The sequence below is a fragment of the Littorina saxatilis genome, linkage group LG4 (genome assembly GCF_037325665.1).
Source record: "Littorina saxatilis isolate snail1 linkage group LG4, US_GU_Lsax_2.0, whole genome shotgun sequence".
NCBI lineage: Eukaryota > Metazoa > Mollusca > Gastropoda > Littorinimorpha > Littorinidae > Littorina > Littorina saxatilis.
In genome coordinates, this window is record NC_090248.1 from 63,982,586 (window position 1) to 63,998,789 (window position 16,204).

General features: G+C 46.1%; 1 protein-coding gene across 2 annotated transcripts in view; it reads right to left on the reverse strand.

Annotated features, from left to right (window-relative positions):
* Positions 1–16,204, reverse strand: part of LOC138965368 (germinal-center associated nuclear protein-like) — a 64,332-nt gene that overhangs the window by 2,771 nt on the left and 45,357 nt on the right. For both annotated transcript variants that reach the window (XM_070337509.1, XM_070337508.1), the window contains exons 18-28: positions 15,636–15,800; positions 14,266–14,479; positions 12,756–12,916; positions 11,538–11,728; positions 10,764–10,969; positions 10,102–10,308; positions 8,881–9,141; positions 8,479–8,640; positions 7,950–8,079; positions 7,371–7,566; positions 6,448–6,607 (exon numbers count right to left, since the gene is read on the reverse strand). In XM_070337509.1, coding sequence (XP_070193610.1) covers positions 6,448–6,607; positions 7,371–7,566; positions 7,950–8,079; positions 8,479–8,640; positions 8,881–9,141; positions 10,102–10,308; positions 10,764–10,969; positions 11,538–11,728; positions 12,756–12,916; positions 14,266–14,479; positions 15,636–15,800 — 2,053 coding nt within the window. The remainder of the gene's footprint in view (positions 1–6,447; positions 6,608–7,370; positions 7,567–7,949; positions 8,080–8,478; positions 8,641–8,880; positions 9,142–10,101; positions 10,309–10,763; positions 10,970–11,537; positions 11,729–12,755; positions 12,917–14,265; positions 14,480–15,635; positions 15,801–16,204) is intronic.

Below are 16,204 nucleotides of genomic sequence, written 5' to 3' on the forward strand. Positions count from 1 at the left end.
AATAAATATACCTACCCGAATCACATGTAGCATTGACACAATCGGAGATGCTAGGTTCTGAAAAGGCTAACCGTCTAAGGGAAGCAACCCCAACCACAAAAAGTGTAAACGTAGCCATGGTAATGACCATACACCCGGGGAGTTACCTCCCATCGTGCATGCCACGTCACTACTGCTACTGAACACGTGGTTCATATCATTCGACCTAAAGAATAAATTCTCCAAATCAAAAGCGGGGTTGGCGGGAGGGAATATACTATGTGATTCGGGTAGGTATATTTATTAAATGAAAATTTACAATAAAATTTTCGATTAAATTACATATTCCTACTCCGAATCACATGTAGCAGATTACAACAACAAGGCGGTGGGAAAGAAAAATCTAACTCACTCAAAAAACCTTGCCAAAAACCTGGACCGCTGCCAAAGAATCAGGGCGGTCCCAGTGGGAAAGAAAATCTAACCCACTCAAAAGCCCTTGCCAGGGCTGGCCCACTGCCAACAGGCAGTGAGGGAACCAAGGAAAGTCCTGATTGACAGCCGAGAAGTATCTCAGGCAAAGCGAAAGAGACAACCTCAGAGATCCAGAAAGCTGTGCTCAGCACTTCTTCCAATCTCCTAGCCGTAAAAAACAGCACAGGAATAGACCCAAGCCTTGGATTAATAACCCTGGCGAGCCAAGGGAAAGACAAGCTTCCCCCCCCCCCCCTTTTATTGGAAGGAAATGCTAATGTCCTGAGAAGATCCGTGCGTAAGGTTGTCCCCTCAACTGAGAAGGACGAACCCCCGCGGTGACCTTAAGACAACCATGCCAAAGTCTGCAAACCTTGGGATGTAGTAAAGCCCAAAAGGCTTGTGAGAACGAAGTCAGCTCAAAATAAGAGTGACCAATCCCCACGAAAGAGCGAGAGAGAGACATCCAAGCACTAAGTACCAGAGTCCACCTCGAAGAGAAAACTCACAAATAGAAGGTCGCCAGTTATCCCCTACCAGTCCCTGCGAACGCAGGGAGAGAGGTAGCACCCGACAGCAGCCACTTACGACTGTGCGTAAGCTACCGGAAGTGAGGACCCACGGTGGTCAAAAACCGATGTGACTGGCAACCATAAACAAAATGGCTAAAAGCCAGAATGTTCCCAAAACAGTCTGCTTGAAGGTAATCGAGAGTGAATCAAAAACCGAAAGCAGAAAACCAAGACTGGTAAACGTAAACCGTGAAGCCAGCCAGCCATAAGACTCCCGAAACCAGAGTTCTCAGGGAAAAAACAGGCAGTTAACTTCCTAGCCAAATCAAGAGCCTACCTGAGTTTGGCCAGAAACCCAGAGCGCGTCCGTCCCTGCCTGAAGACAGAGTCCAACGCGGAGAAAAACGGACAACCGCCCTAGACAAAGTTGCCTTTTGTAGCCGGGCGACTGTAAGGAAACCCGACCCAACAGACGTCATCCGGACTCGCCTCATACTAAGATGAGGAAGAAGAGAGGAAAGGCCCAAGACTGAAGTCACAGGAACCGAACCTTAGCTAAACCTCTGCCCGAAGGAGAAGAGTAGCCAAAACCTGAGAGAGAGGAGGAAAGCCACAAAGAACTACTCCTCAAACATCCATTGTCCAAGACAATGCCCCCTCAGGAAAACCTGAATGTTACTTCCGAGGCCAACTCAAGTGAACCTTAAGTTTGGACGAAACACCAGAACGCGTCTGATCACTAGAGAAAGACAGAGTCCGACTCGATGAAAGACAACAAGGACCAAAGTCCGAACGTTTGTGGCCAAACAGGGGTAACCTGAAGCCAGAGAACCCCACAAGCCACAAGAAACGGGAAGGCAACAACCACCATCGCCGCAACGTGGAATGGCTGTTGCCCGGCCAAGGCTGCCTATTGGCTGCCAGCTTAGCTTAACCAGAGGAATGAGCATGCTTCTGCTAAGCATGTTTCTGAGTATGCTAGCCCTACCTTCCTTCAACCCTTGTAAAGCAGTCAGAGACCTGGTGATCTCTACTCGACTGAATCTCTACTGCAGGCAAAGTTTAAGCGACTCTCTTTGACTGTTCAGGGAACTGAGAATGCGAAAGAAACGAGTCCCTCCGACACCCGCCGTACGAGCGTAGAGAAGGAAGGGCAGCCTCATCTGCTCCATGCTCACCCTAGCAAGGGCTGGCCAACAGAGTAGAGAAAGGAGGCAAGTTCCAAAGGCTGAAAAAGCAAGAAGGAACAAAAGGTGAAGCCCGTGTAGCCGAAGCCAGCCAAGGCTGAGCATGTTCCGGAACTGAACCATAGTAGAAACAGCGGCAGAACCAAAACACTAGAGATACCACCTTCGGGAGGAGATGGCCTAGCCAAAACCTGCAAACCGTGGTACCTACAAAAGGTGACTAAGGAACCGGAAGTAGAAAAACATCCTATCTTCACGGAACGGAAGTCCGACATCGACAACAAAGTCAACCAACAAGGAAGCCACCAATGTCGATGCACCCAAGGGAAATCCTGAGCCGAAGCTTGAGCTTCGACGGAAATCCAGAACGTGTTCGATTGCTGACTAAAGACTGAGAACCAGAATAGCTCAGCTACGAACGCAAACCGAAGTCACAGTTGCTGGTGGTAAACTGATGAATGAGATGACCGGAAACCGGAAAACCATCCAACCGGAAAAAGACCTGACTTATCCCCCTACTGACGGTCGTGAATAGGGGAAACGTCCAGGGCCACCCGAACTGAATAGGCAGTAAACGCAACACCCAACAGGTAAAGTGAAGACTGCCCCGGCTGAGGCTAAAAGCCTAAATGCCCGTAGGCCAGCCGCTGTTCCTCACCCACCGACCTCCGAAGGAGTGTCAGGAAGAGGAGAAGTGTATCCGAACAGAGCCGGAAATGCAGCAGACAAAACCGCAAAAACGGAAGCGAAAGCTGCAGAGTAGACTGAGGCCGGAAGCCCAAACGCCCGTAGGCCAGTCCTCTGTCAACTCCAGTCAAAACCGCAACGTGTACTTGAAATGGAGGACTTATGCTTCCAGTAAAACCGGAAACACCACGCCGACAACGGCTGCCGCACTTGTGAAACACAAATGCCCACGACGGAACAAGAGTGAGACAGAACAGAAGAGGACTGGGGCCGGAACCCGAACGCCCGTAGGCCAGTCCTCGATCAACCCCAGACAAGCCACTACGTGCGCTTGTGATGGAGAACCTATGCTTCCAGACAGGAAGTGTAGGAGGCCGAAGCCCCGCCCGGGAAAACCTTCGACGTGACCTCTGCCGCAGCTTAGAGGACAGCGTTAAGCCTTTTTCCCAATAACCAGCACGTGTGGAATCGCTGACGACAGACTGAATGTCCGACACAACCGGCGAAAAAACCGAAGTCCACGTACTGGTGGAAGGCCGGTGAAACGGCATAACCGGAAAACCGGAAATCCGTCCCCCCCGACGTCGTCCTAACTCATGCCTCGACCAGGCTAAGAGAGAGAAGACGGCAAGTCTGCAGCCGCAGGAACCGGAACGGCAGTCGACGCGACAACCGAAGGTTGAAACGCTGACTACATCGGCCAGAGCTGAGACAACACCTGCCCGAAGGGCTGGCGTTGCTCCTCAGCTACCGACATCCGGGAGGAAGTGGAAGCGAAAGGAGCAGTAAATCCGGGCGGAGCCGGAAAGCACCAGACGAGACCGCGAAAAGCGGAAGCGCCGAATGCGAGGCCGGAGGCCGGAAGCCCGAATGCCCTAAAGGCAACGTCCGGTCAACCCCGGAAACGACCACAGCGGGTGCGTACGTCAGAGGACCTATGCTTCCAGCGAGTGCCGGAAGCGCAGCGCCAGAAACGGCTACCGCCATTGCTCCGACACACCATGGTCTTCGAGGAAGCCAGGGTGTGACTGAACAGAGGACGAATGCCCGGGGGGCAACGTCCGGTCAACCCCGGAAACGACCACAGCGGGTGCGTACGTCAGAGGACCTATGCTTCCAGCGAGTGCCGGAAGCGCAGCGCCGGAAACGGCTACCGCCACTGCTCCGCCACACAATGGTCTTCGAGGAAACCAGGGTGCGACTGAACAGAGGACGAATGCCCGGGGGGCAACGTCCGGTCAACCCCGGAAACGACCACAGCGGGTGCGCACATCGGGGGACCTGGTCAACCCCGGAAACGACCACAGCGGGTGCGTACATCGGGGGACCTATGCTTCCGGCGAGTGCCGGAAGCGCAGCAGTCGGAAACGGCTAGACAACTCCGGAAACGACCCCAGCGGGTGCGTACGTCGGAGAAGTAGCCGGAACCAACTGCCGCCATTGCTCAGCCACACAATGGTCTTCAGTGAAGCCAGGGTGCGACTGAACAGGGGTTTGCGGGTCGTGAACCCGCCGAAAAGAGCTGTGTCCCAGCAGGGACTGTCCGACGGCCTCACGAGGGCCTGTGGACCAGCTCGACTTACTTGAATCGCCAACCACAGCGGTAGAAGACGAAGAAGCAAAACATCCCCCCGAGACAACGTCTCGGCCGGAAGCGTCAAAGAAGCCAACAAGGTGACGTCGCCCACAGACAGCGGGACCAACGGAAGACGCAGGCTTGGAACGCGAAAATTTCTTCACAAAGATAACGCAGACACCTGCAACACCTGATCTGCTAACAGCAGAGAAGGCGAGGAGAAGAAACAGGACGTACAACAGTATATGACTGCCCCACAAAGTGTTTGTTCGAGGCAGAAAGAGTAACGAACAAAACATAACAAACATGTTAAATCCGAAACCACGACAAGTCCTACGGACTGGTAGATACCTGCTAAAGCCTAGCCAAGTAAACCACTGTCAGCGAAGCTGATCACAAAATGGCGGCCAAGCGATAAGTTACTGGACAAAATTTAGAAGTCCAAAACGGACGAAAATTAAGCAATAACAAAAATTCCTGTCAAAGTAATGACGAAATATGAAATGGCTTACCAACTAACAAAGCAGAAGGCAAAAACGCAGGTAAAGTAAGGAGAACCTCACCATAACATAGGCCTAGCCACATAAATAAGCTGTCAGGAAAGCTGAGCAACCGAAAGTGGCGGCCACAAGATAAGTTACTGAAACGCATTTAGGAGTCCAAACGGACAAAAAGTCAGCAACTATAGATAAATTCCTGTCAAACTAAAGACAAGAAGGAACAAGCTTACCAACTAAACAAAGCAGCAAGCAAGTAAGAAGGTAAAATTACGTTTACCTCCAAAATACATCGGCCTAGCCACAAAAAACTGTCAACTCATGCTGACAACAAAAATGGCGGCCAACAGTAGTCACTGAAATATCACAGGTCCAAACACGGACGAAAATCAGCAACTACAACAAATTTCCTGTCAAAATAATGACCAAAATGGAAAGAGCTCACCAACTACGAAGCAGGAGGCAAGATAGACGGTAACGTGGCCGGTGGGTGTCAAAACAACACCAAACAGCGCAGCCACAGGGGAGCCCAAAAATACAACAACCTGCTCCCTCGAAAGCTGTAAGGTCGAATGATATGAACCACGTGTTCAGTAGCAGTAGTGACGTGGCATGCACGATGGGAGGTAACTCCCCGGGTGTATGATCATTACCATGGCTACGTTTACACTTTTTGTGGTTGGGGTTGCTTCCCTTAGACGGTTAGCCTTTTCAGAACCTAGCATCTCCGATTGTGTCAATGCTACATGTGATTCGGAGTAGGAATATGTAATTTAATAATGTTTTTTTCATTTTATGACCCAAACTCGACCCCACCATGACCTTGAAGTTTGACAAGTGTCAACCAGACTTGTCTCATGTTTGGAGCTCATCAAACCCAAGAAGTCTGTAATGATTTAATGCTCTAGCTTAACCAGAAGAGCAAACGCTCGATCGAGTCACTTTCGCAGTTCTGAATATTATATGAGGCATCAGATGGACAGGAAGAAATTGCTATTCACAACACAATGAGTCACGTTCACATAAAATTTGAGCCCGGTCACTTTTATAGTTTCCGAGAAAAGCCCAACGTTAAGTTGTGTGTTGCCGAACAGAAAAGGCTAGTTATCTCCCTTGTTTTTCTGATAACGTTCGTAAAAGGCTACAGATGTAAATACTTTGATGTAAAGAATAATCCTACAAAGTTTCAATCACATCCGATGAACTTTGTCAAAGATATAAAATGTCTAATTTTTCCTTTGACACTGACCTGTGACCTTGAAAAAGGTCAAAGGTCAACGAAACCATCGTTAAAGTGTAGAGGTCATTGGAGGTCACGTCTAAACAAAATATGAGCCCGATCGCTTTGATAGTTTCCGAGAAAAGTCCAACGTTAAGGTGGTGTCTACGGACGGCCGGACAGACTAACACTGACCGATTACATAGAGTCACTTTTTCTCAAGTGACTCAAAAATGGTTCAAGAAATTGATAATTTCAACAAATTTTACGAAAGAAACTAAAAATCCTTGCAATATGCCTGAATTTGAAGACTGACCTGCCAGCTATGCAGTCGCTTGAGCCGGAAGTCGACACAGGCCAGGATGATGTCAGTCCATGGAGTGTTGACGTAGGTTGGCGTGCAGTGGTCCTCGTTGTGGGTCAGGCTGCACATCGTCTCAAACTGCAGGCACGTCTTTGCCAAAATGTGAGAGATCCTGAGATGACAGAGAAAACGTGTCAACTTGACCTTTAACCCTTACTGTGCTTCCTGGGTCGTCCCGACACACAGCCTCACAATAGTGTCTGCATCTCTAAAACTATTGGGAGTTTTGGATTGAGACTTCATGTAATCCTCAAACACCATAGGACCCTTCCATGGACCACTTTCTGAAGATTTATCTTTGTAAACAAACAAATAAACAATGACGTCATTTGAACTGGACAGTCCGGATGATGTGGGTCACAGGTGACCCATTTGGAATGAAAGAAGGAATTTACTATGTTTATCCCTATATGAATGGCATGGGTCGTGTACGAGCCATACTCTGCATAGAAGCGGTAAAGAGTTTATCCCTATTCGGATGGCATGGGTCATGTATGACCCATACTTTTTTTTAACGTTGAATCCTTCATGAAAACATGAATCACATGAAAGTAACTTTATCTTTTTAGTTATTTTGGCAGTTGCAATTTGGGTTTATCCTTCAATCTTTTCCCTTAAACCATCATCTCTGTCTACTTCCAACGAAATAGCCAAAATCCAAAACCAAATAAGACTGCCAACGTTCAAAAATTTAAAATAAACAAACAAAAAAAGATATATGATTGGAACGTTTAATTCATAAGAATACAAAACGTTACGGTCACTGATCTTCCAACCAGCGGTCTTTTAAGCGGACAGACAGACAAACACTTATAACACACAAAATAAACTTATTTATTAGGATTTGCCTAAATAAACCGTTTCCACTTTCTTACCTGGTGGTGAGACTGACTGCAGAGTCGCAGCGTTTCTTGACGACGGTATCGACGAAGGCCCACACGTCGGAACACACCTGTCCCCAGTCTGAGGCCAGCCGGTCTTTGTACTGAAACCATGGCAACCGCAAGTTGGCCACCAGCTCGTACACGTCAGCCAGGTGTTTGTTGCTGTTCCACTCGGCACCGGGCATTCCTGAAAATACAAATCAGATCAAAATAACAATTTACAAATTTTAACTTCTGCAAGTTTGCAGCTTTCTGTGATTTTGTCTCCCTGCAAAGCTGGTGAGGTATTCCACATCCACAACTGACTTTGATCAATTTCATGTGCCTACCAAGATACATACAGTGGAACCCCCCTTTAAAGACCTCCACAAAATCTGGAAAACCAGATCTCAACAAGGGGGGAGTCTTAAGATGGGGGTACATTTACACATGTTATCAACAGAAAGTCTGAAAAATCAAGGTCTTAAAGAGGGGGAAGTCTTAAATTGGGATGTCTTGCAAGGGGGTGGGGGGGGGGGGCTTCACTGATGTCCACAATGGTAAATAAATGAGTGTCCCAACTTCGCTTACCATTCTGAGCGTCTGCAGTTTGCTGCAGTTCTGGCGCGGGCCATGAAAAGTCTTGCAGCGCCGAAGAGGTGAGAGCCAGCGCTATGTGGTCCAGCACGCTGTTGAACAGACCTATGACGGCATTGGGCGCCTGAAACCACAACATCTTCAATGTAGGACATCATGGCTCATATATGCAAATGCAATATCAGATATGTTATGATGAATAGTAAGCAAACAGGGTTGAGGACACACGTCACTGGCACACTGATAATTGAAATGACTGAATATTTGTGATGGAAGCTGATCAAGTGCGCCAATGAATTCCTTGAGTAGACCTGAATAATTCAAACAAAGTTGTTAATGTCAACACCTGTTTATCGGCCACATCCCCACTGCCCTGAGCAACCCCCTCCCCCCACCCCTTCCTTAACTCAGACAGATATACACACACATACATGACATTCCTCATACACAAACACACAGCCAGACACACAGCCAGCCAGACACACACACAAGCACGCTCGCACACACACACACACTCACTCACCTGGTGAAGTTTGTCTCTCTGCTGCCTGAGACGCAGGTCCTGCAGAACGGGGGTAAAGAAATGCTGAGTCAGCGTGTCCTCCACAAGGTCGCCCAGTCGCTGGCATCGCAGGTCAGGTGGCTCCGGCATCTTGGAGCCCAGGAATTTCACAGCCTCCATCACCTTGAAAAGATGTACACCAAAGCTCAATGCAATATTCCATATTTTCTTCTGCATTGTCTTGATTCAATAGATGAAATTTCACTGCGGTCTGTCAACTTGACAACAGTACACCAAATCACACTGTAATATTCCCTCTCTGTCCTACGTCCCTTTATTGGGATGCTTCATTTAACCCAACCAACTCCCCCCCAATCTAGGGCTTTTTTTCTTATATTATCCCTTTATTCCTGTCATCCCTACCTGAGACTGCAGAGTCTGAGAGGCGATGGCAACGTCAGCAGGTTGTCCCATCTTGACCGGCAACTCCACCACCGCCACATCCGACACCAGACCTTGCTCCTGGAACCCCTCGATGCCCACACGCTCCGTCGTGTCTGCCGTCAGGGAGGGGGAGGGGGTGTCAGGACTGCAGGGAAGGAGGAGAACCAAGGGGGTGGGGGGAAGCATCGGTTTCGCTTCAAGCATGCGAGCCAACCTCAGTCGAGCTGCTAGCCACTTGGTCTGCAAAATAAAGTCACAGAGAAGTTTGAGATGGTGTATTCTAGAATAAATGGCTAATGAAAATTTTCTGCTAAATACCTGCAACAAGAAGAGCAAACGCTCGATCGAGTCACTTTCGCAGTTCTGAATATTATATGAGGCATCAGATGGACAGGAAGAAATTGCTATTCACAACACAATGAGTCACGTTCACATAAAATTTGAGCCCGGTCACTTTTATAGTTTCCGAGAAAAGCCCAACGTTAAGTTGTGTGTTGCCGAACAGAAAAGGCTAGTTATCTCCCTTGTTTTTCTGATAACGTTCGTAAAAGGCTACAGATGTAAATACTTTGATGTAAAGAATAATCCTACAAAGTTTCAATCACATCCGATGAACTTTGTCAAAGATATAAAATGTCTAATTTTTCCTTTGACGCTGACCTGTGACCTTGAAAAAGGTCAAAGGTCAACGAAACCATCGTTAAAGTGTAGAGGTCATTGGAGGTCACGACTAAACAAAATATGAGCCCGATCGCTTTGATAGTTTCCGAGAAAAGTCCAACGTTAAGGTGGTGTCTACGGCCGGACAGACTAACACTGACCGATTACATAGAGTCACTTTTTCTCAAGTGACTCAAAAATGATAAAATATACTTCAACATACTCATCTAATCTTCTTCTGCATTCGATAATTATACTCATCTAATGAAAGCCTATGTCTTTGTTTCTTCACGTGTCAGAGATCCATCACACATTGATTTAGACATTTATACATTATGATCAGTCTTCCATTTATTAAAGAACCTCACATAATTTAGTAGCTTGGCTGCTGACTGCAAACAGTGAAGTTGTATGAGGTTTCATGAATTAAAATAATCAGCAATGAATACCATTCAATCACTTTGTTCTTATGAAAAGGGAAAAAACAAAAAAAATCTTTTGCCCATTCAACACCAGAAGACAACAGAAGAGAATTCTCACATCATCTGTTGTGTCCGCATGAGGCAGAAGAAAGAGGATAGCGCTGGTTCCCTTGGTGATGACTTGGCACTGCTCAGCTGACACTGACTTGTCCTTCTTGGTTCCAGAAAACTCCGGGACGTTGCGTACACAGACGCTGAGACGTAACTTGAAGGAAGTGCCAGGTATAGCGGCCAGTTCCGTGCTGTAGCGACTCAGGATGTTTTTCTGTAGAGTTTTAAACATGATTGTGTTGAAACTTGACCGTCATGCTGAATGCTGTGAAGCAACACGGTTATCATAGTGGGAAGAAGTTAGGCTGAAACTGCTTGGCTGAAAATTGTTGTTAAGAAAACTAACCTATGAGTGCATGAAACATTGTAAGCTTGAGAGTGTGTGAGTGTGTGAGTGTGTGAGAGTGTGAGTGTGTGTGTGTGTGTGTGTGTGTGTGTGTGTGTGTGTGTGCGCGTGCGCGCGCGCGGGCGAGCGGGGGTGGGTGGGTGCGTGCGTGCGTGTGTGTGTGTGTGCGTGCGTGCATGTGTGTCATATCCACAAACCTACTGAGCAAGTTGAAAGCAATGTATCGCAAACCAGAACATCATATTTCTATTCACACAGAACAAAACACTTCACACTTGCGAAAAACACACCCAGAACGCATTCAACAACACTACAAACCATACCTCTTTTCTGTTGGCAGGGGATGCATTGCCTTCTCCATGCGTCAATTTGGCGCCCAGCCATTGCTTCAACACGGCCATCAAGTCTCCGCGTTTGGAGATGACTCCTGTCATGTCATCGTCGCAATTGTCGTCGTCGTCATCTTCTATCTCCATATCGCCCGGCAGCGACAGTAGCAGTTTCCACTGAATGCCCATCGGCACAAACTCTGAAATTATAACAATTAAGTAGAAGTGCAATGCCAAGGCACTGCATACCCCCAGCGAAGGACAAATCACCTCTATCTCTCTCTCAGTTTTTGGAAAACGATTTTTGGAAATAACTACATCGCAGGCCTGTTACCCCCAAAGCTTGATAAGAGTAATGGTCAAGTAAAACAAAAATAGTAATCTGATGACAAAAATAGTAACGCAGTGGTTACAAAAGCCAAAATTAGCAACACAAACCTAACTTGAAGCACATCTTAATATCGTAGTCTTGTCTCAAATGGAGTATTTTGTCCCAAATTTCCATTTTTTTGTTGTTGTAATAATTACTCCAAAATAGTAAGGGTAAACAGGTCTGCCATTGGCTTGGTATGGGTTGTGAAAGACTGAATGCCCTTGCATTTCCTCTGACAATATAAATAACTTTCCACCTGCTCCTGTCCTGACAAGTTATTTTTGGAATTTGTCTACTTTTGAAGTACACACAGAAACTCTATCCCTCTCTGTCCAGGACACAACAACAGTTGAAATACCCCCAAAATCACCATCAAACAACAGGTGCTTTCTTACCTTTAACGAGGTGAGGCGGCCAGGCTTGTACCGACTGCAAGACAGGCGCCCTGAGCAAGGAACCCAGGTTGAGCGGATGCCATGCGCGAGACCGCCGCAAACTGTTGACCAGCGAAGCCAGCGTCAGGTGAGCAGTGAGCGACAGGGAGGCCTGCTCAGCATCCAGGGGACTCAGCAGTGTTACACGGGCCCTGCAACAGTTTGATCAAATGGTGAGCTTCCTCTCCTTCAGCGTTCGACTGTTGTGTCGCTCATGTGCGGTGTGCAACAACAAGCATACAAATTTAGACAAGAAATTCCTATGAGGTAGGAAAAACACCCCCGTCAAAGGGAAATAACCTTCTCAGTTGGTGGCAGTGACTGAGTGAGAATGGTTATTTCCCTTTGACCATGAAGATGTCCCTGTATAAGTCCTTGTATAATTTTAATCCACCAATAACTCCCTAACCGTGTGTTTGACTGGTCCCAATTTTTGTAAGGACCGTCTCAGGAATGTATAGAACCTGTTCACCAAGTTTGGTGACGATCGGTCCGTTCATTCTTGAGATCTATATGCGAACACAAACACCCAAACAAACACCCAAACAAACACATCGAGCTAAACCTATACACACCCCTATACCGGGGGTGTAAAAACTTAGCTGATAGTGCTTACTGAATGTCCTGTATGTTTACACATTCACTGCAACAACACAGTAGTAACTGTTATGAAAACATTCAACAACAAAAAAAGTCTGTTTACGGTAACATAGGCCAAAAAATAGGGTCGGTAGGTCGGGATTTTTTTTTTCTCCCAAAAAACCCATATTTTGCCAAAAAAGAAAGACTTTTTTTTAATGTTTTTTTTCTTTCTTTTTTTCACAAATGCCAAAAAAAAGTCGAGGGTTGCGCGAAAAAATAGGGTCGGTCGGGATACCGTAAACAGACTTTTTGTTGTTGTTGGCCTTATCTAAGAAAGAAAAGAAAAAGAAAAACAACGCCACTTTTGAAGGCATTTACCATTTGTTTACCAAGGCAGCAGACAATACACTTATTCCAGACAACAGCACCCCATAACCTTATTTCAGACAACAAAAAGCAATTCCCAAGAAAACTATTTGTTGTTTACCAAAACAGCACACCATAACCTTACTCCAACAGAAACAAACTCCCAAGACATGTATCTGTTACCATGACAGCACACTCAAACCTTATTTCAGACACCTGTAACGCACTGACCTGTCAGTGACCATGAGGGCAGCCTTTCCTGGCACAAGAGCAGAGAGGTGTGCGGGGCGATCAGGAAACATGTCTCGCAGCCTCCGACTGGCCGGCCCCATAGGAGGGGCGCACGGAAAGTCCAACATGGCACGCTTCTGTCGCTGCCTCACTATCAGCGCCTGCCAGAAACAAAACAGAGGTCAGGTAAAACAAGCATTTGCTTGAGTTCCTGTCCTACTTGCATATTTTATATTGTTTCATGTCATGTATTTTTAATAAAACTTTGTTTCAACCAAAACAGATTAGTCGTCCAGTTTGTTGGTGACGTATGTTCATTTTAACCTTGATTTTCTAACTAAAGTCTCAGAAATTCCCAAAGTAAGATTGACAAAATTACCAGCCACAAGCAATACAATACGCACCAGTACAAATTAAGTTTGGAGAAATGGTGCCCCAGTTCTTTAAAATGCGCTAACAGCAGTGGTGACCAATATGGTATTAAGTCATCATATATCAGTGATCAGGCTGTCTCTTATTGAAGTCAGATTTCTTAACAAGTATGCATCCTAGGTTGGCAACCACATGTGTTATTTACGGAATTCGTCTCTTTATTTCCTTCATAAGACTTCCTTCCTTCTAAGGCCTGATATTCTCAGAATGTTAATAACAAGAAGGGCAAAGCCCATACGACTCACATGCTTGACCTTGACCTTTACATGACCTGACCTTCAGGGTCAAGGTCAAATAACTAAACCTAGCAATGACATCATACACTAAGAACTGCTTTACACATTTTTCCTACCAAAATACATGTGACCTTGACCCAAGGTCAAGGTCATCCAAGGTCATGCAACACAAAGCTGTTAATTCAAGACATAGGAAGTACAATGGTGCTTATTGGCTCTTTCTACCATGAGATATGGTCACTTTTAGTGGTTCACTACCTTATTTTCGTCACATTTCATAAGGGTCAAAGTGACCTTGACCTTGATCATATGTGACCAAATGTGTCTCATGATGAAAGCATAACATGTGCCCCACATAATTTTTAAGTTTGAAACAGTTATCTTCCATAGTTCAGGGTCAAGGTCACTTCAAAATATGTATACAATTCAACTTTAAAGGACCCTTGCGACCTTGACCTTGAAGCAAGGTCAACCAAACTGGTGTCCAAAGATATAGCATACATAGCTAAGGTTGCCATTCTCGATAACTTCAGAAAAAAATGCGAAAATGTGAAAAATGGTCGTTTTTAAGACAACAATTACGGCCCCTGTGACCTTGAACTTGAAGTGAGGTCAAGTTGCCGCACATGTTTTTTGAGATCTTGTAACCATACACCATCAGGCCACATCAGGTGTTGATAGACTTAATAGTGTCCAAGAAATATCCAACGTTAAAGTTTTCCGGACGGACGGACGCCGGGACGGACGGACGGCTCGGGTGAGTACATAGACTCACTTTTGCTTCGCATGTGAGTCAAAAAAAAAGACAGATGTATGCACAATATGAAACCTCCAAATCCCACCTTTCTCCAGATGGCCAGCCACTTGCTGACTCTCTTCAGCTCCACCGCTTTCTGCAGGTCGGCCAGGAGCTCAAGACGAGCCACGACGTCGACCTCATGAACCTCGTCAGCGACCTGCAACGACATCTCCGCGGTGACCTCCTGCAGCAAGTCCTGACTGACGGCGAGCATGCCGCGTTCGCGTCTCTCTGCCTCGTGTTTGGCCCTCGCCTCTCTGTTGGGAAAAAAAAAGAGAAAGTAAAAACATTTATTAAATGAAAATTAATCAAAAGATGAAAAGAAAGAGTTAAGAAAGAGAGAGAGAGTGAAGAGAGAGAGAGAGAGAGAGAGAGAGTGTGTGTGTGTGTGTGTGTGTGTGTGTGTGTGTGTGTGTGTGTGTGTATACACATATAAATGTTCCTCAGTCAATAGCAACTCAATGTTCCTCAGTCAATAGCAACTCAATGTTCCTCAGCCAATAGCAACTCAATGTTCCTCAGTCAATAGCAACTCAATGTTCCTCAGTCAATAGCAACTCAATGTTCCTCAGTCAATAGCAACTCAATGTTCCTCAGCCAATAGCAACTCAATGTTCCTCAGCCAATAGCAACTCAATGTTCCTCAGTCAATAGCAACTCAATGTTCCTCAGTCAATAGCAACTCAATGTTCCTCAGTCAATAGCAACTCAATGTTCCTCAGCCAATAGCAACTCAATGTTCCTCAGCCAATAGCAACTCAATGTTCCTCAGCCAATAGCAACTCAATGTTCCTCAGCCAATAGCAACTCAATGTTCCTCAGCCAATAGCAACTCAATGTTCCTCAGCCAATAGCAACTCAATGTTCCTCAGCCAATAGCAACTCAATGTTCCTCAGTCAATAGCAACTCAATGTTCCTCAGCCAATAGCAACTCAATGTTCCTCAGCCAATAGCAACTCAATGTTCCTCAGCCAATAGCAACTCCATTTCAACACAATAGAGAAAACACAAACAGGTACCAGTGTCTTGCTTTTTCTGTACTAATATTTGTTAAGCTGGTGTAAGCTTCCCTCCCCTTTCAATTACGTCACTCTCCATCCATTTCATCTTTTAAGTCCAATTTGAAAACTCACTTGTTCCAACAACACTACGGATAGTTCCTTAGTATAGAGTCTGGGGATGTGAGATGTGCATGATGTGTTGTTTGAATCTGACAGTGATTGTATGAATTTTGTATACATGTATTGTTGTCAAGCGCTTTGAACTTCTGATAAGGCGCTTTATAAATGCCCGTTATTATTATTATTATTATAAGCTGACTTCTTCAGGGTGACACGGAAAACAAATCAATTTCACTCAGCTTACTCAGTCATTTACACAGTCAATGTAAGCTTCCCTCAGCCATTACTCACTGAATTCCTCTGAAGGCAATCTGCCTTATTTCAACGTCCAAAACATCGAAGATGAACGATGTCGTCACGTCGGCGGTCGCACGCTCTTTTCGTTCCTTTTGCTCCGCTTCAGCGACTTCGTCTTGCCGCTCCTTCTCATCCTCCATCACCTCCACGCTCACCTCTCTGCAATGTACATCATCATTATCTTACAATCGCCATCACCTCCACGCTCACCTCTCTGCAATGTACATCATCATTATCTTACAATCGCCATCACCTCCACGCTCACCTCTCTGCAACGTACATCATCATTATCTTACAATCGCCATCACCTCCACGCTCACCTCTCTGCAACGTACATCATCATTATCTTACAATCGCCATCACCTCCACGCTCACCTCTCCGCAACGTACATCATCATTATCTTACAATCGCCATCACCTCCACGCTCACCTCTCCGCAACGTACATCATCATTATCTTACAATCGCCATCACCTCCACGCTCACCTCTCTGCAATGTACATCATCATTATCTTACAATCGCCATCACATCCACGCTCACCTCTCTGCAACGTACATCATCAT